Source organism: Limanda limanda, chromosome 8, assembly GCF_963576545.1.
Source record: "Limanda limanda chromosome 8, fLimLim1.1, whole genome shotgun sequence".
Taxonomy (NCBI): domain Eukaryota; kingdom Metazoa; phylum Chordata; class Actinopteri; order Pleuronectiformes; family Pleuronectidae; genus Limanda; species Limanda limanda.
In genome coordinates, this window is record NC_083643.1 from 14499499 (window position 1) to 14519968 (window position 20470).

At 41.3% G+C, this 20470-nt stretch overlaps 1 protein-coding gene across 1 annotated transcript; it reads left to right on the forward strand.

The window, feature by feature from the left end:
• The first annotated feature begins 5480 nt into the window (after nucleotides 1-5480).
• gnrhr4 (gonadotropin releasing hormone receptor 4) lies at nucleotides 5481-19788 on the forward strand. Its single transcript, XM_061076570.1, has 3 exons — nucleotides 5481-5990; nucleotides 19040-19244; nucleotides 19322-19788. The coding sequence occupies exons 1-3, from the start codon at nucleotides 5481-5483 to the stop codon at nucleotides 19786-19788; spliced, it is 1182 nt and encodes a 393-aa protein (XP_060932553.1).
• The last annotated feature ends 682 nt before the right edge of the window (nucleotides 19789-20470 follow it).

The following is a 20470-nucleotide window of genomic DNA, read 5'->3' on the forward strand; positions in this document are numbered from 1 at the left end:
GATGGCCACTGTCATCACGGACATCAAGCATTTTTCTCGATGCAGAGCTGCATATGTTCACCGAGCACAAAGCAAGACCTGAAAATATTATTCAAAGTATTTTATCTGAGCCTGGCCCAGACTGGCACATAGGCTGCATGTCTCACCCCAACCAGTGAGAGCAGAGTCTTAATCCCACAAGGCTGCAAGACCAGATATAACACCTTGTAAGGTTCCTAGGGATTGAACAGAGCAACTGACAGACGTTCATAACAGACACCTTAAACCTGCAACATCGTACCTGAGCCAAAGAAGTCTCCTGCGTCATAACAGGAGGTCAGATTATATTGAAGCGCTTTGAGCAGCTGGTTAAGCAGCAAATCAAAACATATAATAGGCCAACAGTTCCACGTATGATGAAGAGTCCACTCCGAGAAACTAACACACCTGAAAAACAAAGTTTTGTGTCGTAAAGCTGCTCAGAGATTTCAGCTCTGCATTCTGCACTATCAAATCAGAACAGCTGACAAGGATGATGGGCACACTGGGCTACAATACAACGTCTGCAGGTGGATACAGGCACCCTGGCACAGCAGGGGCGGGTCTCAACACAAACAACAACAATAGTGGCACACACTGCAGAGGGGAGGTGGAACAGCCGGCTACGTGAGGCAGCAACAGCAACCTCACAAATACAGAGGAGACCCCGAGGATTGTTGCTGATTTCAGAAATATGTCATATGTCAAACTCAGCAACGCCTCCACTTCCTGCGGAGAGTGCGACAATCAAACAGTCCCCGAAGGACAACGGCAGCATTGTTCAAGGTAATGTCCCGACACACTGCATCGCTGTCTGGTACGAGATCTGCACAGCCACTGACCGTTGAGAAAAATGTGAAAAACACAGGTGTCTCTCTCTCATGACTCCTGCTAACACCACTTTGCACTTCTGCACCCAAGGTGTTATCATTTACACTCATGAATGGATGTGCACCTTTTAATGGCTTTGATTTTTTTAATGAGTTTCCATCCAACCTGTTGCGGGGGGTGGGGGGTGGGATTGTTGCAGGGGTGGGGGGCGGATGGCGGATTAAAGGCCAGATGCAGGGAAATATTTTTCCACTTTCTTTTTCAGGGAATGATTCAAAGATCTTGTTTTAATAATTAATATATATATTTATTAGGTGACTATATTCGTGAGTGTGTACTGTGATGTAAGTTCATTTCTGAAACTCGCAGATTTTAATGTTCTTTAATAGGGGGGCGGGGGGGGTGGTCTTCTTTCAGCCATATCATACTGTTGAGACATTTAAGTTTATTTCTCTGCTTTGTTTCATGAAGAATTAATAATCTTAGCTATTAGACCCTTTTTCTTTTCTTTTATATTTATGGAATCATGGTGCTCTGCAGTGTGTTATTCTATGTGCCTGTTTTTGAATGTGTGACTGATTTGTTGAGAATTCGAACCCATGTGTACTGATTGCATATTTGGAAAATGCTTATAAATCAGTTCCTCATCATTACAGGCAAACTACTGAAATGGAGTTGATAATGTAAAGCCTATAGTATCATTATCTTTTTCAAGATGCTCTCTGACTCAGCATGCTGATTTGTGAGAGGAAACAACGACTCACTGAGAGCGGTGAATGGAAAAATGCATGAAGTGGTGAACGCTTCCCTTGCATCGAGTTCCCTCTCCCCCTACAACCCATCCGCCTTGTTTTTGAGGTTATCCAAGATGAATTTGTTGACACCATAGACAGTGGCCTATATTTGAATCAGGCTCAAGGCCACTTTGCTGCTTGTCATTCTTTCTCCATCTCTCTCCACTGACTGTCAAAACAAGGCAGACACGTCATGTGAAATAATAATCATTAAAAAAAACCTCAAAAAGTATTTTAATGGAAACAGTGAATTAATATATTCCACTGACTCCGGGGAGACAAGTGACGCCATCCACTTTACCTTCATCCGACTGTTATCACAATTTTGGCAGAAATAATTATTTTGCAGCAATGCAGGACAGCTACACCTCGGGCTATGACTTGTAGCTGGGAGATCAATGAAAATTAATTTTCTGTCGTCGAGCCGCAGACTCAGTTCCAACAACCAACCACTTCATCTATTAACCTGGGGATTTAAGAGATTGGATGTGAAGCATGGAACATATGATATTCAATTATTGGGATTGTTGACAGTTACTGCTTTTAAATGTACACTGAAAAATAAAATTTTAAACAGCTTGATGTGAAATCTCACTCGGCTCGTTTCCTTTTTGTGACATCATTCTTCCTTTGCTAAGTTTGTGTTGTGTTTACAGTATTTGTCACATTTTGACATTCTTCTAACAGCGCTGTGGTTTCTATTATCTTAAGTTGTCTTGAGTTTTACCTCTGCTCAGGAGGGAAACTGTATTTGTAACAGATTGTAAAACCTAAAATAACATTGTTGTTTTGGTTACAGTGTGTTGAAAGGAGACATCAGGACAAAAGAGGCAACTGCTGTGACTAATAATCGGGCTGAGTCTATCTCAGTGTAGCAGCCGCTAGTGAAGAGCAAGGTGATGTTTTTTATCGTTATTATTCATCAATTTTCAAAATAATTGTTTAGTCATGTTGAGCTGTCATTGTTACCTCCACGCAGGAGGTCATGTTTCAGTGTTTGTTGAGTATTCAGCGGTATTATGCAAAAACAACTCCATCAAACTTCCATCAAATTGTGTGGAGCACTGGGGAATGACCCAAGGAAGAGGTTCTAGATTAGGAGGTGTATTCAGGAATATATTTTTCTACTTTCTTTAACATTATTGAGAGTTACCTGTGGTCCTCCTTCAACTTACTGTTTGTGGAAATTTGGTTCAATGTTTTTCGGCCACTTTGGTGCAGCAGAGTCATTTAGGTACGAAAAGAGATACATTCCTTTCAAATGATGTCATTGCCCACATACTTCCATATATAATTTATGTTAACATGGTTTTTAAGCAAGACATCCACTAGTGAGAAGAACAAAGTCAAACGTTTCAACAACATAAAATGGCGACAGTGGAAGAGGTTGTGATCGTGTATCCTTTCAGAAAGAGGCAAAACTAGCCAAGTTGTAAATGATCGAGGTCTTTGAGGCAAATAAATACATTGCAACATGTGTACGGTGAATACTTTGAATACTTTACTTTCCCCTTTTGATGCCAACTATTAAGACGAGTATCTGGCTTTTTATCTCCAGTGTGAAGTGGGTTTTTGGAGCTTTTTCTAGCAGCCCACTTAAACAAAAACATGAGAGCATTAAGTTGTGTGCTGCTGCTGGCAATCCAAAACTAAAAGATGCTAAAATGCTCAGTGGCACCAATGAAACGCTGCAAAATACACCAGCCCTGAGATTGTTTTCCCTTGGGTTGATTTTGTGGTTTGTATTCCAAAACAATTTTGAAATACATCGAGGATGTGTCCTTCAGGGCCTCTGTGGCAGTGGCTCTCTTTTCTCAGTTTGTGACTCGTCCCTGAGTGAAACTTTTTACACTTATTATAAATCACACTGTCCCCCAACAGGAAGACGGTTCTAGGTTTGAATCCTTGTTTGATTTGAATCATTCTGTATGATGTTTGTATGTCCTTCCCGTTTCTGCGTAGGTTCTCTTCAGGTTCTCCAGCTTCCTCCCATGTGACCTGCACATTGGGGTTAGACTTTAAATGTGAACGTGAGCTTGAATGTTTTTTTTAGTCCGCCTCTCACCCGACGTCAGCTGGGATTGGCTCCAGCTCCCCTTGCTTCCCTCAAAGGATGAGTGGCAGAGTCTAATGGAGGGAAGGATGAGACTGGACTCAACCTGGATTTATCCATAAATACATATTCTGATATAGTTTATTGAGACGTCAACTGTTTTCCATAGTTCTCCATAAAGCATCACTGGTTCAAATTACAGTCCATGATCCATTCACATAACAGTGTTATCCACAGATCATAAACGTTTGGATCTCATGTCGCTCTGCGGTAGCTGCACAGCATCTGCAGCCCCCCCCGCCCCATGCACAAAGGTGCGACAGCCCTTTAATGCTGCTCTCAGCTTTGATGTTGAAGTTGTATCTTCCTTTATTTCTAAAAACGTCTGATCTATCACCTCTGTGTTAGCTTCCAAAAGCAAACTGGAAACCTTTGTTATAATCTCTGGCTTTTGATCTGTTACTGTGTGACTGTTGTTCATGTCTGTGCATGTGGAGTCTGCATGTGGATTCTTCTGTGTTGTTGGTGTTTGTAAATTCATTTTCACATAAAGAGCATTGGGTCTACAACAGTTCCAAGGGGGTTTGTATTGTTTGTGATAAGAATTTGATTCTATTTTTTGGGAAATCAAACAGCATGAAAGTGCTGAATACATTTTGTGATATTATTTTTTATCATTGGCTACTGCAGATAAAAAATAAAAAAAAAATTCTTTCCTGTCCTGGTCCAGGAGCAAAGAGTGCAAAAGGCTTAAAATTCTTCGACACCACAGATTAAAGTGTTTCTTATCACCCAGTGTTGTGTGAAATATATTGTAGCACATAACTGACTGAGAGAGGAAAAACTGAAGAGAAATTCATCTTGTGCTCTGCTCCAGACAAATAAACACTTAATGATTGTCTCAGGAGAAGTTGTTCAGGGATCAGGTGAAATGAATGAATGGGCTATCGTTTCTGTCTCCATGAGCCAATTCTCATCCAGCACATCCAGAAAAAAAACAAAAACAAGTCTGATTGGATTTTTTCGGGTTTTGCTGACAAATGCCTCTGCAGCAGCAGGGCTGATGGTGTGAGGCTCTCTGCTTCTCCGTTTTGGGGATTTTTTTTTTGGGATGCGTTTCACCTGTCAAAGAAGAGGGGATGGTGTGGAGGGGTGGGGTGGGGGGGCATGGCTCATTGACGGATTAGACCAAATGGCTTCGTGCGCGTCAGAGCGCAGGAATGAAGTGGAAGTGAAGCAACAGCTGCAGTGTCTGCTGCAGCAGGAACACGCACACTGACATCTCCATCAGCACTCCGCTGTCAGCTCCGCTCCTGAGTGCAGGTAAGATATTCTTTTTATCTGTGGGATGAACTCGTTTCATTACGATTTCTTAAGTCTTTAATTAGAATAAGCAGATAATGACTTTGTGTATTTTTTATTATTATTACTGTAAGTTTTTTCCTCACCTGTTCTGTTTAGTCAAGCAGCATTAATGAGAAATAAAAGCATGTACAATGCGGTGACTATATTGGTGTTAGTGATTAAAGCTGCGTGCTTCAGGAATTCCTCTTGTTTTAAGGATGCGCCTCTTACGCACAGCTTCTCATCCTTGTGCCACAAAACAATCATTGATCCACTGGAATTCAAAAAGCGACACATCATTGCTTTCTTTTCTCAGTTCCCACAGTTGCTCCAATTGGTGTAACAAAAATAAAAAATAAATAAATCACAATCTACACAGGAATACCCCAAGTTATTGACTTGCTTGTGTTTGCGCATCATCCAGGCGCCGGTGTTCCACTATGTTCCACCAGCTGTCGGACCCAGCGGTGAATGGCAGCTGCCAGGGAGCCACCTGCAACGAGAGCGCAGAGGGGGACGCGCTCCAGCTGCCCACCTTCTCCACCGCGGCCAAAGCCAGAGTCATCATCACCTTCACCCTGTGCGCCGTGTCCGCCGAGTGCAACCTGGTGGTGCTGTGGGCGGCCAGCCACGGCGGCAAGCGCAAGTCCCACGTCCGGATCCTCATCATGAACCTGACGGTGGCCGACCTGCTGGTGACCTTCATCGTGATGCCCGTGGACGCCGTGTGGAACATCACGGTGCAGTGGCAGGCCGGGGACGTCGCCTGCAGGCTGCTGATGTTCCTGAAGCTGGTGGCCATGTATTCGTGCGCCTTCGTCACCGTGGTGATCAGCCTGGACAGACAGTCCGCCATCCTCAACCCTCTGGGCATCAGCGAGGCCAAGAGGAAGAGCAAAATCATGTTGACCGTGGCCTGGAGCATGAGTGTGATCCTGTCACTCCCCCAGGTAAAAAGTCAGAGATGCTCAAATCTTTTTTTACACAAGATTACAAGTCACAGTTCAGCCAAGTCCACAGCAACAGGAAAAGAGCAGTACAAAAATACTAAGATCTATTTACAAGCCTCACCATTATCTGTGCTAGTATGATATTGATTTTCCTGTGCAGTGAACTCATTGAAGTTTGTATATTACCTAATGGTTCTCAGTAGAGCACACACATCCAACAAAGCCCTGCAGGCCCCTTTAATCTAACCATACACATCTGTTCCCTCGATGTTTCCATACTCTGCAGAATCTGGCTCCAAATGTGTAGGATGGTATCGTTCATATCTGGGATTAATCGGGCTTCATTTCTGGATAGACGTGGAAGTGGAGACGCGTCGTTCATCTTTATACACAGTATACAGTCAGGATCTGCCTCTGCTTTCTGAACAGTTACAATTCTGCTAACCAATCATCTCAGAGACACTACACTCTCATCCATTTTGGCTTTTAGTTTCTTCTGTCTGTGTTTACAATATGTTTCCTCCTGGGAAGGAGTGTTGTTTCGACACTGGTCAGAGTGTTTGCAGATTGCCTCATCACAACTATCTGGGTTGTCTGGGCTCAGCTCTTTGGTTTGGATGTCTTTTGACTGGAAGGTGGCTCCGGGGCTAAGTTGGAGATTTTTCATGTTCTGCCACTCTCCAATTATAAAAATCACACAGATTCCTTCTTTGTGCCAATACGAAGCTTCTGTCTACATAAGAGCTGCTGATTGTTCACCTTGCACATCCCCGTTCACTGGCAGGCGGATGAAAACAGAAAGAAGGGAGCATCTGTGTGCTTTCCTCTTTTCAGAAGCAATCCATGGTGCTGAGTTTTGTTGAAAAGGGGGATGACTGGTGAATTACTTTTCTGTTTAGTCTGCAGAATGAAAAAACATTCAACAAACTGCATTCAGGTAATTAAGGCCACAGAATCTCAGGAAAAATGTGCTGTGAGAGTCTGCAGCGCTGCCTGCTCCTTAATAAGAATAACTGTGCTTCTAACAAAACATATAAAAAAATGTGTTTTGCCATCACCTGTTGCATTCAAAGAGCCAGATTTAATTTAATGATTTTCTCCACCAGATCCAAATCCCAAGGTTCAAATCCAAACAAGAAAACAGTACTTGAACTTGTCGTCACTGCTGAGTACAAACAAGGCAGCTGCTCACATTTATCAGATTGAATTTCTGATGAGGTGCAGCATGTCGCCCATGGATCACTGTCCTGACAGTGTTTAAGGAGGATGGAAATATTTGTAATAATCAAGTAGCTAATCAGGTTTCAAGATCTATATCAACCTCAGTGTAGTTAGTAGACCACACCGGGGTCAAGGAAGTAAAGCTCGAACTGCAGAACCTCTCATTCATTTAGAACTTGTCGAGGACAGAGTCGGAGCTGAGTACACAGAGATCATGCAATATATAGGTTTTTAACAACATTGGAATGAGTTTATATTCTATAATTACAGGCTTAACCTCTCCATTGTCGAATAAAGTAACTTGAGTTTATTTAAAAAACGCATTCAAACTCTTTTCCTTTAAAGAATTGTATGAAATAAACATAATGAGATAATTATCGTAAATATGCAATACTTAGAATAACTTGTTTATTGTGAGTGCTCTTAAACAATGTGAGCACTTAATGTAGCTTAGTGTATTTGATAGGAACTCAATAAGGACAAGTCACATGAACTTAATCTACTGTGTCAAAGAAAATGAGAGCTGGTCCTGGCAGACTGACTTAAGATTGGGTTCATTGAACAAGTTTATTTCCCTGAGCCATCCAGTGCAAACTGGAAGCAACTCTGCTCCCTCTCATGCTCAGATAAGACTGTCAAAGCAGTTTTGACAAGTAGTTGTAACTTATGTGCATGTGTGTAATAATGTGTGAAGCGGTCATTGTGGTTACAATAAGAACCATAAGGTCAAGTGAACAATCATGTTTGTTTATAAAGATATGATAAATGAAAGTGAAAGTAAAATGTCATCCTCTTAAATGTAGTGCAGTGAAAATAGAACAGAAGCTCTGTCTGAGTACTAAGTTACATTCCACCACTGAAAAAAAGCACAACTTCCAAAGATTTGGTTTTTCTAATTGAACCCAACTCAAGCACATTGAGTAGGGAATCTTTTTTGACCCAAAAGTAGAAATAACTAATTTTAAAATGACAATTGGTAAAAACAGGTTGATAAAAACTGAGCTAGTTCAGCAAGTTGTTTCTACTCAAACACAATATTTGTATTTACAGTGCAACTTTCTCTCCTTTGAGCCAAATCAGTGCCAATTCTTTTTTAATTATATTTAACTTCACAAAGAAAAAAGAAAGACGAAACATACAAAACAAACAAAAGCATAAAAGACAATAATCTCAAAGGACAACAAAAAAAAGAAAAGAAGCCAGACTCTACAGAGATAAGCTACAGCGTTACAGTCTATATTAATTAATTATTAAGTAAAGAAAAAAACAAAAAGCATATGGCGAGGAATAGACAAAATCTGGGGTGTCATTTGAGAAAGTTAAGGTGCCTATAAATTGGGACCCCCCTTCCCCCTTAAATGTTTCATGAAAACCAATGCGTGCTGCTCCGAAGCCTCTCAAGATGTATCCCTGAAACCAGTTCCATTAACCATCTGGGGAAACAAGGAGCACTGGTAGCTTTCCATTCGCTGAGTTATTCTCTTTGCAACTAGCATACCAAACACAAGGGTCTGCTGTACAGTTGTGGAAGTGCACGAGAAGCTACAGAGCAGCCATACAGGGCCACCAGTTCATCAGGTTCAATCTGTAGATCATACATTTTAGAATACCATTTAAAAATATCTTGCCAGAAGGGAACAATCTTAGGACAAAACCAAAAGGTGTGGCCTAGAGGGCAAATAGGGCAATTGGCATCAATTGAAGCAAATGGATCCTCTCCATCGCCTCCCTCCACATCTTGTCAGTCAACTCTACACCTAGATCTGACTCCCAGATCTAGGTGTAGCCCCTTAAATTCAGGAGCTTGAAGCATCTTTTAAATCTTATTTTAAAGTATCATGAGTAGAAAGCAGAAGAGCTGACAGAGAGCTGTTTCTTGCAGTGTTCGAAAAATAAAGTGTTATTGACTTCTAAATTGAAAACTGAGAGAAACATCTATCTATAATCTAAAAACCGACCGCAAACATACACCAAATATATTATTACTGTTATTGTTATTATTATTACGAGTTGGAAAACTGGAATGTATTTCTCAAAGTTGTAGTTTTTCCATTACAATGCATTTTTTCAAATGAACATGACTATTTGATTTAGCTTCTTTTGTCTCTTTCAATCAGGAATTAAACCTCAGTTTTTCATGCTGCTGCGGAATTCATCGCTCTATAACAATGTCAACAATTCCTTCCATCTGAGCTGCAGTCACTCACAGCATCATAGTAATGATCCCATGTGAACCCCCTGTGGTACAGCCAGTAATTGTCTTGCCCACAGCTGTAATACGATGATTATACTGTCCAGAATCTATGTGCAAGTCATGGAGTGCACAATTATCATAAAAGGTCCTAGGGAGTCAAATGCAGAGGCCTCTTTATAAAATAAAGAGATGGAGAGAGATGATTAATTCACCACTTAACGGAAAGCAAACATGCTGTGTGATGTTAGAATACATCAGTCCATCAATGTTCAAGGGAAATAAATGAGCATTTCATTTACTAATTGGAAAGGAGGAGACATTTTGGTTGAAGAACTGAGATCAAGAGGACGTTGAAATCGGTTTCTAACATCAGTATAGGTGTAATGGAAATTTACTCTAAACTTTATGGTGCACCCATTGTCCTGGATGTGAGCCCATTGTCTATTCATGTCTTGCAGATGTTGATCTTATCGTCACCTGAATTATATAGTGACCTTTGCTTTATTCTGTGGTTGAACCCGTGCGTGTTATTGGGTCAGGAGGCAATCCACACAGAGACACTTAAATATGAGCACAGACACTTCACTTTTCATCTCACTTGCAACCTTCACCTCGGCTGTGGGATCCTGTGTGACCATCACATAGGTTATTTAAATTCTTATTCAGAGCATAAACACTCTCACTGAAACACAAGTATGAGGTCAAGGCTTAGGGGGCTTCACATTTTATACCACTGATATGAGATGTCTGTTGATGTCTTTGCAGCAGTAAGTCATGTCTAATAAATTCAAAGATTTTCTGGAAAACATTCCACCTCCCCAGAGTTGCCAAATAAGACCATTTGAATGCTGTGAGCATCATATTCATACATTTTCCACTGCTGTGTTGTATTGAATCACTGCTAAGCAATTACTCAATGAGGTTAGAATCGATGCAACTGCCGCTATTCACGGATCCCACAGAGTTTGGCATGTTTCAGTAATTATTTTCACGGCCACTGTGGAGAGTTATAAGTGATGATGCAGATATTGTGGCACAACAGTGACAAAGGCATTTGATGTGGCCTGGATTCAACCTTTCTTTGTAAAAGGGGACATTATGTTCAAATTCAGGCTCATTGATGTTGAGAAAACACATCTCTTTCCTCAAAATGTCCATTACTGCAGCTCCTCTTTTCACCCTCTTTCTGAAACACTTGGTTTTAGCTCCCGTCTCTTTGGCCCTGCACACACCTGATATTAACATGTGTTTTTTTTGTGATCCGATCACAAAGGGACTGCTCTGAGTTTGTGCTTTCACACCTGGCATTAAAATGTTGTCACACAAGTGTCTCACCTCCCCACTCAAACAAACACGTACGGCTTTTCTGTTCACCAAGACCAAGGTATGTTGTGGTATGAGTACACAAGTGTGTCCGGTGTGTGTGTGTCCATGAGCAAGCAAAAGAGAGGTAGAGACGTCATGGCAACTGGCTTGCAAAATCTAAGTTATTCAAGATATCAATACACACTTTTGTGACAGAAGTGTCGTACGAAGTTTCCTGATGGCAAAGAAAATGGTTTTCACCGTTTGCTGAGGCATCCAAGGCCAAGACAGCTGGTGCTACCATGTCTGAGGGGCGGGGGTGTACCGCGCTGTTCCAATGGCTGGTACAGTCTCAGCCAACGGTTCAAACAGTGTTTGCGTGAGAAAGACAGCCAAGGGGCAGGAGAGGAGTGGGAACATCTCAGAATGGTTTAAGATGTGGTCTTTGAGTTTCAGCAAATTTGACTCTACGTCAGCCCCGGGCCCTGCACAGTCTCAGACGGTTTGAAACACTGGGGGGCAATCTTTTATAAATTTGGTAATTAGCATTCAATTGTGTTAATCTCCTAAGATATTCCTGTTATGGGGCTATTTGCCTTTATTTGAGAGTAATAGAAACAATGACCTGCTGCTCGAGGCATATATTCTATTTTTTGGTATGCACCGTTGGGCTGGCCCTAGAATATATTCAATCTGCCACAAGCTAGATTCAGCCGAATCTAGCTTGTGTCTAAACTGAGTTATAGAAGATGTGACAGGAAAGGGACTGCCATAAAAATTTGAAGGCTTCCCTGTTTATTTTAAAGAGGCGAGAAGGAATAAACATCCCTGTCCTTGCAGCTCCTGCTGCTGTGCATCTGAAGTATTTTCTTATGCAGCAGAGACGGTGGCTGTAAATATATAAACAAGTATCAGTATGTGTTACCTATACCGTATTTTCTGCTTTAAGAAGTTCAACCCACTAAAGATTAACTGCGCCTTTTTATGACTGACTTATAATGCAAAAGTGGAAGGAGCACTGCAGTAGTTTCACAGTGCGACTGGCTGACCGTTTTTCTAATTCTAATGATCTCTGGATATAGAACTTCTCTCGGCATCCCTACACCATCACAGCAGGGGTCCAGAAAGAACCACTGACTCAAAGAAACCTTTTCCTGCTGGAAGGCTTCTGCAAAGGATTTTCGAAAGGCAAAGAGCTATTTCACAATCCTTTATGCTCTGTATCGAATTTGAACAAAGCCCTTAACGCTGTCTTACATAAGTGCTGCGTCTTAGAATGAGCTCAGGACACAAACAGCAATCATAGGAATATGGTTAAATTGGCTATAACGAGCATTTTCATATTAACAATGGAGGACATTATTACAATGCGTGTAAAGTGAAAGTTCTGAATATTTTCTTTTTTGTTAAATGTTGTTTGTGAATTTACTGGAGCCTGACTGAAAATTATTTTTGGGGAAGATCGTGATACCAGTATTAGAGAGTCAAAGATTCATGGTGATGATATATTGGCTGATTTGATATCGGCAAGATTTGATCTTTTTCTCAATGATTCACAAGATGTCATTGAGGCTCGACATTTTATATCTGCATATCATTTTATTTGGTGGAGACCAAAACAAAGCTAAAGGAGAGTGAGAAAAGCATATTGTAAGTGAGTGGTGTTTGTGTGTGTGTGTTTAGTCTGTAGCTGCACTTGGGAATTTTAAAGACAGAGACCATTGCTGCTCACGTGAAAGCGTAAAACACTGTCTTCAAACTGGACCACATGCTTTCACTGGTTCCCACCAGCACACAGCGTCACAGCCTCTTCCATTGTATTCATTCTGTGTCATTACCTGTCTTAACACAGTCCAATTCATGCTCCTGACCTTTGCAGCGAAGGCTTTGTTCGACTGGACTCTGATGAATAACAGGAGGGAGGCGGCGATAACATTTTAATACGCATGTAGAAGTCCTGGTATGTCCACCAGCTGGATTAGAATTGATGTTGGAGCACTCGACTGAATATTGCTCACTCACCGCATGCCACTTTCTTTGTTTCTACTGTTGAAGGTCACAGGATCAGATCATTTGTTCAGGCTGTATTCTGGAGAAAGTGACATATTTGACCTCTACATCAAAAGAGATCTTTCATTAGATCATAGAAGAATACAGTCATGACATAAACAAGACGTTTTATACATAAACTCTCATTCAGACTAGTTTCATTGAGGCAGGGGCGGGAACCTCGTCATACCTTTGAATGCCATTGAAGTTTTGTTTTTTAACAGCCGCAGTGGCAGCAAAGCTCTTTCATGAATTCTTCTTCTGAGTAAGGTTTTGATCTATGCAATCAGCTCAGTACTTACCCTGATCTTACCTTCATAACACGGTTCGTCAGCATGCAGCCTTGTGATAGTAGCTTGATCAACACCTCAATCCTGCTGATGTGCGTTAACTTTATCTAAGCGCTTATTTCCTCGTGACTCATCAAGTTCTGTCCAGTTATAATGACGTCCGAGATTAGTTTATGACGTTAAACCCTGTAGGCACACTGGATCAAATTGTGTTGCAGGTTGTGTGCATCGCAGAGGCTTGAGGATCCTCACAGTAGCTTTAAGAGCGGTGTGGGGATTTGGAGATTTTACCTGAGCTTTAAACATTATCACCTGTGACATGTAGGCTCATGTGAGTATGGAGGCATGAGTGGATTTTCAAACTAGGGGTCTTGTTTAACACAAAATATGACAAAAATACATAAAAAGGCTGTGGAAGCAAGGAAGGACAGTGGAAGCAAGGAAACGCCCTCAGCCTTGGTAACTTAATGTTGAACATACAAAGATTAACTAAATGTGTGCTCTAAATTTAACCAATGTATTTCCAACATAGAAAGAAAATTCAGTCCTCTAAGTAATGTGTTTGTTTGAGTGCAATGTGGGTGTAAAACAGGCCAAAAGTCAGTAAAATGTGAGGGTTACAACTTGTGGCTACAGGATATAGTAATACATACAACAATTTCCTTTTTTTGATTTAGTGAATTCGCTGCCCCTTCTGTGATTTAAATCCCACCAGGATCTCCTGAGCTTCTCTCTGTGAGGAGCTTCATGTCCTTGTACATTTTTTTATCGGCTCGGAGTAAAATAAGACTTTGGTGTGTAAAATGTTTTTCCTCATCTGCGAGATGGAAATATGCCAACACCAGCATATGCAGAAGTATTTGAGATAAAACTAAAATAAAAATAAACCAACTCCCTGGAAAAAATTTACATAAAAGCCCATCATGTGAGATGTTGTAGCTACTGCCATTATATAAGCAGATTCAATTGGCTAGTATAGTTCCCATGAACTGTAATTACTTTGATACAGAAAAAAACGTTTAATTTGATGATTAATGGCAGGGCATGGTGATATGGCTATAAATTATTTGATAAAAATGTTCACATCAGTTGATATTGATAATTATCCTGCTAAATGCCACATAACTGTTTATTATCAATTGCCCCTAATGCCTCATCCACAACTCCCCCAAGTCACTCTGGGAGGGGTTTACTTTATCAGCTCAACAACTTATCCTGTAATCCTGTAATTTCCCAGCAGCTGGAAGCGATGAGTTAAATAACAGTTCAAATCTAGTGGATATCTCATTTCCCACCTCCTTCTGTAATCCTCTCGGAATGGTGCTCGCTCTCCATTCCGAGGGTTGCACCTGTATGATGAGAGTCACTGTGACGTGGCGCAGGCAGCTGGAGACCCTCTGGCATCCAGGGTCTGATCAAGGCTTCTTTCATAGAGTGGCAGCGGCAAACAAGTGACAATTACAGTCTAGAGCCCACAATTGAAAACTAAATAAGGTCATGTGAGTCTAGGATTGTTAATGTTAATTGTTAAATGTTGTGGAAAATGAATCATTGAGATCAGTTGTGCAATTAAACCTTCCTTCACTGTTCAGAGTAGATTCCGGATTTGACTTTAAAGTGTAAATCCAGATCATTACCTTTTTGATTTATTCATGGCTATCAGGATGGGAAGAGGATTTCAACTAATCTCTACTAATAATTGAGCTAGAGAAACACTCTAAATCTTATATTGATCAGACAATTATTCCCAATCATGTGTCATATAGGTGGCATCATAAAAAAGTCACCACAAAGTCAGAAAAATAAGTCATACAAGGTAAAAGAAAAGCGGTTTTCAAGGGATCTCTGCATGTCTGGGCTAATATGGATCAAAAAATGCTTATCATATTGTAGAAATTACATCATTATGACATCACTATGAAATCAGAAAATTCTAACTGGGTAGTAATGCATGAAGTTTTGCAAACAATAACAGGAAATTATTTACAGCTTGTTTAAATTTATAATTTGTCGTCAAATGGTATAAATTATGTCATGATGTCTTTATTAAAAAATTACATTGTTATAATAATAAGTTAAGATTGATTGGGGACTATAAAGTGTCCGCACAGGTTAAGATGATTAAAACTTTTCTACACATTTCCTCAGGTTCAGCACTACACGTTCCAGTATGTTCATACAAACCATGGCATAAACCCTGAATCTGCCCTGACTGACAGTGAGTGACTGGTCAAGATGAAGGCTTTCAAAGGAATCACACCCTCAGACATTTTTGGAAAATATCTCAGGGTGTGAAAATCCCCTGATTATTGCCACATGCAGCTTTCATTTTATTGAATTCTGACACTTCCCACTGGACTGGATGACCTGCTGAGTGATGTCAGCCTTTGACTCTCCAAATAAAACCCAGAAAGATTATTTTGTGCATAGCACATTGTGTTCATTCAAAGATCAACAGCACAGTACATATTTCCATTTGATTGAATGGTGCAGCGATGTACACCTGGGATCTTGGGTTTAGACACCGGATTCAGTGCAAACACTGTAGCCCCAGTCATATGAATAGAATATGATACCATCATACAGTGTGAGATAAGATGATTTATCGAGCCTGAAGCTACAAAAGAAGAAACAGTATTGGAATGGAACACTGTGATGTTTATATTGCTGTAGATTGTAGGTTTTTTCCGTGTCCAAGCTCCACTGCCTCTCAAGTGCGTCAGCAGCATCAATGGGTTCAGTGAAGCTCTGAATACACCAATTTTGAAATCTAGCAGCGAATTGTCCTCTTGTTTGCAGCCTTAAAATTTACTGTAGCAAATTTTAGTCTAAAACAATTTCCCTGCAGCGGCAAAAATGAATAAATCATGTAGTTACACAGTGTCATGATCTGCCCCCCTGAGTGACTTGATGCCTGGATCTGTACATTTATTCCATTCCTGCTTTCTTTTGTTTACATACAATTTTCAAAATGTTAATATAGAATACTCACTGACAGCCCCTGGACATTTCTGGGTTTAAATAAAAAAATTACTGTCAAGCTTCCCAGATATGTATAAAAAAAAAGGTTTTAAACTCGGATTACACTGACACTATCATATTTGTTGTAGAGTAGTATATAGTTATAAATACTAGCAAAACAAATGGAAAACAGTGCTTCTTGTGTGACATAACTATTTGTAAAAATGGCCGCGGCCCAGAAAGTGGCTGCCTGAAACCTGTGTTCTCTCAAATGACCAGCAGAGGGCGACTCAACTGGTGATTCCTACCGAAGTCTATGAGAAAAAGACTATTGATCTCTCTTGATTCATGAAGTCCGTAAACATTTTCATCTAGTTTGCAGTCTCAATCTCTAGTTTCAAGTCTCCTTCAACACGGCTTGATACTCAGTTAGTAAATCCTTTTCCCATTTAGAGTAAAATAGATGATAAAGCTTTGTGGAATGCTTCAGACTGTGGATACAGTGTGATTGACAGGCTGAGGCATCCAATGAGTGGAGGTCGCTGATTGAGATGGGCGTGCTGTGTCCTTTAGCTCTCAGTCAGGCTCACCTCCCTGCTCCTCCCACTCCGCTACTTCTGGTTTCAAATACCAAAATGCCAAACTCGAGGCTTCAAGATGGTGGCTCACAAACCAGTGGGTGACGTCATGGCGAGTTGCCATTTGGAAATGATAACATGAGGGTCGATGGTTCATCATGAAAATGTGAAACAATATGTAGGAAATCCAACTTTTTACATTTCCAACTTATTAAATTCACACGGGACACAGCCACGTGTGATGTGAACGTGGGGAGGACACTGTTAACGATTCAGGGTCAGAGGCTGGGAGCACACAAGTGCCAATATCAAACCTGACACTCCAACCTTGAGAGTGTACTGAATGCTTGACTGACGTGGGCTCTGATACACACCAGCCTCATGGGAGAATGTTCAGAGCCCTGTGTCTATCACATGTCACAGGCTCCATTAAAGGATTGGAACAGTGAAGGTAAAGCAGACAATTGCATGGGGCCCTGAGCTGAGAGCCTCTTTAAATTCTATGACAGTAGTCTGTAACACCACCATGGTCAGAGAGACTCTAACAAGAACCCATGACACAAACCTTCTGCCAAAAGCTTCATGGTTTTACCGGTTTGGTTGAAGACTAGAATGAATAAATGTGTATGAAAGAAGGGCCTGACATGGTGGTGGAGATTCACACTGCATGCACTTTGTTCAACGGCTCAATGTAGGGCCCCCACCACCTTTTTTGCCTGGGAGTCCCAAAGTCCCTTATCAAACTCCCGTACATAAGCATCTCATAAACATATCCCACCCATTATACTCTGGCTGAGATTGTAACAGACATAGTTCATGCATAACTCAGTGTGTCCACCTATAGAGGGCTCTTCACACAGAGGGTTTTTATTGAAGAAAAGTAAACATGAAAACAAGTTACTACAGGAGCAAGCCTAAAGGGTTTTACACTCAGCACCTGTCATTATTCTCGATTTCAACCTCAACAACTGCAGGGAGGGCGGTATGGCTGCTGTATTAAGATACAATAAAAGGCATCCGTTTTTGGAAAGAAAATCAGGATTAGAATTTTTCCCTTCGAGGATGGCTTCATTTGGCTGCAAGAAACACAATTAGTGGATTTTAATTTAGCAAATGATTGGACGTGCACACAACCGTCAGTGAATGCCGAGCCCAGAAGTCTCGTGGGATACCGTTCCTCCATGACGAATATAGTTGTTTTTATCTTCAACATACAGACAAAGAGTTTCTGTGCCCAATGAAAAATGAAACATGAGAATCTTTTACAGGAACCTACTGTAGCTCGGTCCATTAGAGCTCCCATATCTCATTTCAAAATTATAAGAGCACCGTCAGCTGTGAGAGTGTGATAACGGCTGAATGTCTATATATTTAAATGCTCTGCACATTTCAGCCAGTGCAACACTTTGATTCAAAATAATTCAAATATATCTAAGGCCAGGCCAGTGAAAACAAGTGGATTTTGGTGGTCAAAAATCTAAGTCATTGTGACCTTTCAAAGCTGATGAACTGATTAGAGTTGGGTACTCAGAGGTCAAAACTCTCAAACATGTTTTTTGGCTTCTTAAACATGGTAATTCAAGTCTGCACTCTGGGAATTTCTTCATATTTTCTTACTCGGACTCGGAGATGAACTGATTACGTTTCTGTAGAAAATTGTCAAATGTCAAGGTGACCTCATATCAGTCTTTTATATTTAAAATTGTATTCACTAGTTGGCGGAGGCAGTCAACCATATGGCGGTAGTCTAGTTGTTGGTATGATTTGTTAATCACAGTACAGATCCAGTAGGAGGTAGTTGTCACAAATAGCTGTATTTGCTCTGCATAAAATCTATGTGTGTATTCTAATATTTTTTAGAAATTTACATATATAATGTCTCTATGTTATAAATAAGCAATAGTTGTTGTTCTTGTCTCCACAATCACAGTACTGTTAACATTACAGTGCAGCTGTTTCAACAGCCCTGCAGCCATTCCTCTTACTGTCCCATCGGATCAGGTGATGAATCATTAATCACATTTAGATTGAGGGAAACATTTGATTCTGCACCTGTAGATCCTCATTCCCAGCTTGTCTCAGAGACTCCCTTTGTTCCTGTCTCCTCCCAGATGCATGTAAGTGATTGGCACTGCATGGGTGGCATGGTGCTACAGTGGTTACAATGACCCCTCACAGGAACAAGTGGTTTGTGTGGAGTTTGCATGTTTTCCCATGTCCGCGTCAGTCTTCTCTATGTACAGCTGTTTCCTCCCACATTTAGAGGTTCTGAATTGTCGCGGTGATCCTCAATTGATAGGATGGACAGCACTTACATCATGATGGCAGATGTTATCCATTAAAAAGTCACAGGCCTGATCCCAGAGGAGCAATGACTTGAGGCACCTATTCTCTCTGTCTAACTGATGGAAGTTCATTGCTAAGCAGCACCGTTCTCCTCTTGTCCCGCAGATGTTTATATTTCACAATGTGACCATCACAGTCCCAGAGAACTTCACCCAGTGCACCACCCACGGCAGCTTTGTGCAGCACTGGCAGGAGACACTCTACAACATGTTCACGTTCGTGTGCCTCTTCCTCCTCCCACTGGTCATCATGATCTTCTGTTACACCCGGATCCTTGTGGAGATATCCAGCCGCATGGCTTGTGGGAACTGTGAGTCTGGTGTTTTCTAATAATGCCTGCTGTCACATGAGAACTTGTGCGTGACAAAGATGTTTGTTTTCTTCTAGTGGTGTCCAGAGACGTCCATCTCCGACGTTCTCACAACAACATCCCCAAAGCTCGGATGAGGACTCTCAAGATGAGCATTGTCATCGTGACGTCATTCATCATCTGCTGGACACCGTACTACCTGCTGGGCCTGTGGTACTGGCTGTTCCCTGAGAAGATGGAGGAGACGGTTTCCCACTCGCTGACTCACATGCTGTTCATCTTCGGCCTCTTCAACGCCTGTCTTGACCCCATCACTTACGGCTTGTTCACCATTCATCTCCGCCAGGGCATGAAGCGGTGCAGCCGAAGTACGATCACACAGGCAGAGTTAGAAAACAACACTTGCCTCGTACACATGGCACGGCTGTCATCTCACAGGCGGATCGCCTCAGGTGGCAACAATACAGGTGTCGAGGAGGCGAACAACAAGAGCAGAACGGAAGGAGCCTCAAGGCCAATCATCCCAGTGAGCAAGATCGCTTAGAGCATTTGAATGAAAATAATCTATGCTTTTAATCAGCGCTGAGTGTTGTATTGACTAGCGATAACAGCTAGTAGAGCGATTATGAAATACTGTGGGTCAAAAAAAAAATGCTTGTGTGTTATTGTCAGACGAACTTGCTCAGTTTTGTCCAATTGATGGGAGTCAGTGCCGCAGTTCATCCCGCTCCATGTCTGTACTGTCTTGGATGCCAGTGATCTGAAATGTGCCGTTTTTCTCTTCTTCAACATGTTTACCATCACCGTGATTGACGTTGCACTTCCCGCAGACTGTCGCGCTTTTCAGGAAGCTTCACGGCCTGTTTGGGTTTCGGTTCAAACTCAGGTTGAGCTGACAAATCTGTTTAAAGTCACTGCAAAATGTCAAAAAATATCTTGCGCCAAAGTATTCCCCCACCACTCTGGATAATAGAGGTTTGAAAACGAACTCTGCATAGCTGTAAATTATGCACACTCACAATCAGACTAATACACAGGCACAGACATACATGCACAGAAGCATGTGCACGCTTGACACACACCCACCGATCTTATCATTCACTTTATTATTTTCTTGGGTCAAAGAAACCATAGAAACAATCTGTGCGAATCATTAAATAAATTATAGGCTACCTGTGATTCAACGTCATTGCCTCTGCTTTTTCACATTTTTATCACAGCCTATA

What these genes read in the sequence shown, in the direction of transcription:
- gnrhr4 (XM_061076570.1), top strand. Translation starts at nt 5,481, where the DNA reads ATGTTCCACCAGCTGTCGGACCCAGCGGTGAATGGCAGCTGCCAGGGA. An exon ending in TGATCCTGTCACTCCCCCAG is followed by an intron (nt 5,991 to 19,039) that starts GTAAAAAGTCAG and finishes CTTGTCCCGCAG; the next exon opens with ATGTTTATATTTCACAATGT. An exon ending in CCGCATGGCTTGTGGGAACT is followed by an intron (nt 19,245 to 19,321) that starts GTGAGTCTGGTG and finishes GTTTTCTTCTAG; the next exon opens with TGGTGTCCAGAGACGTCCAT.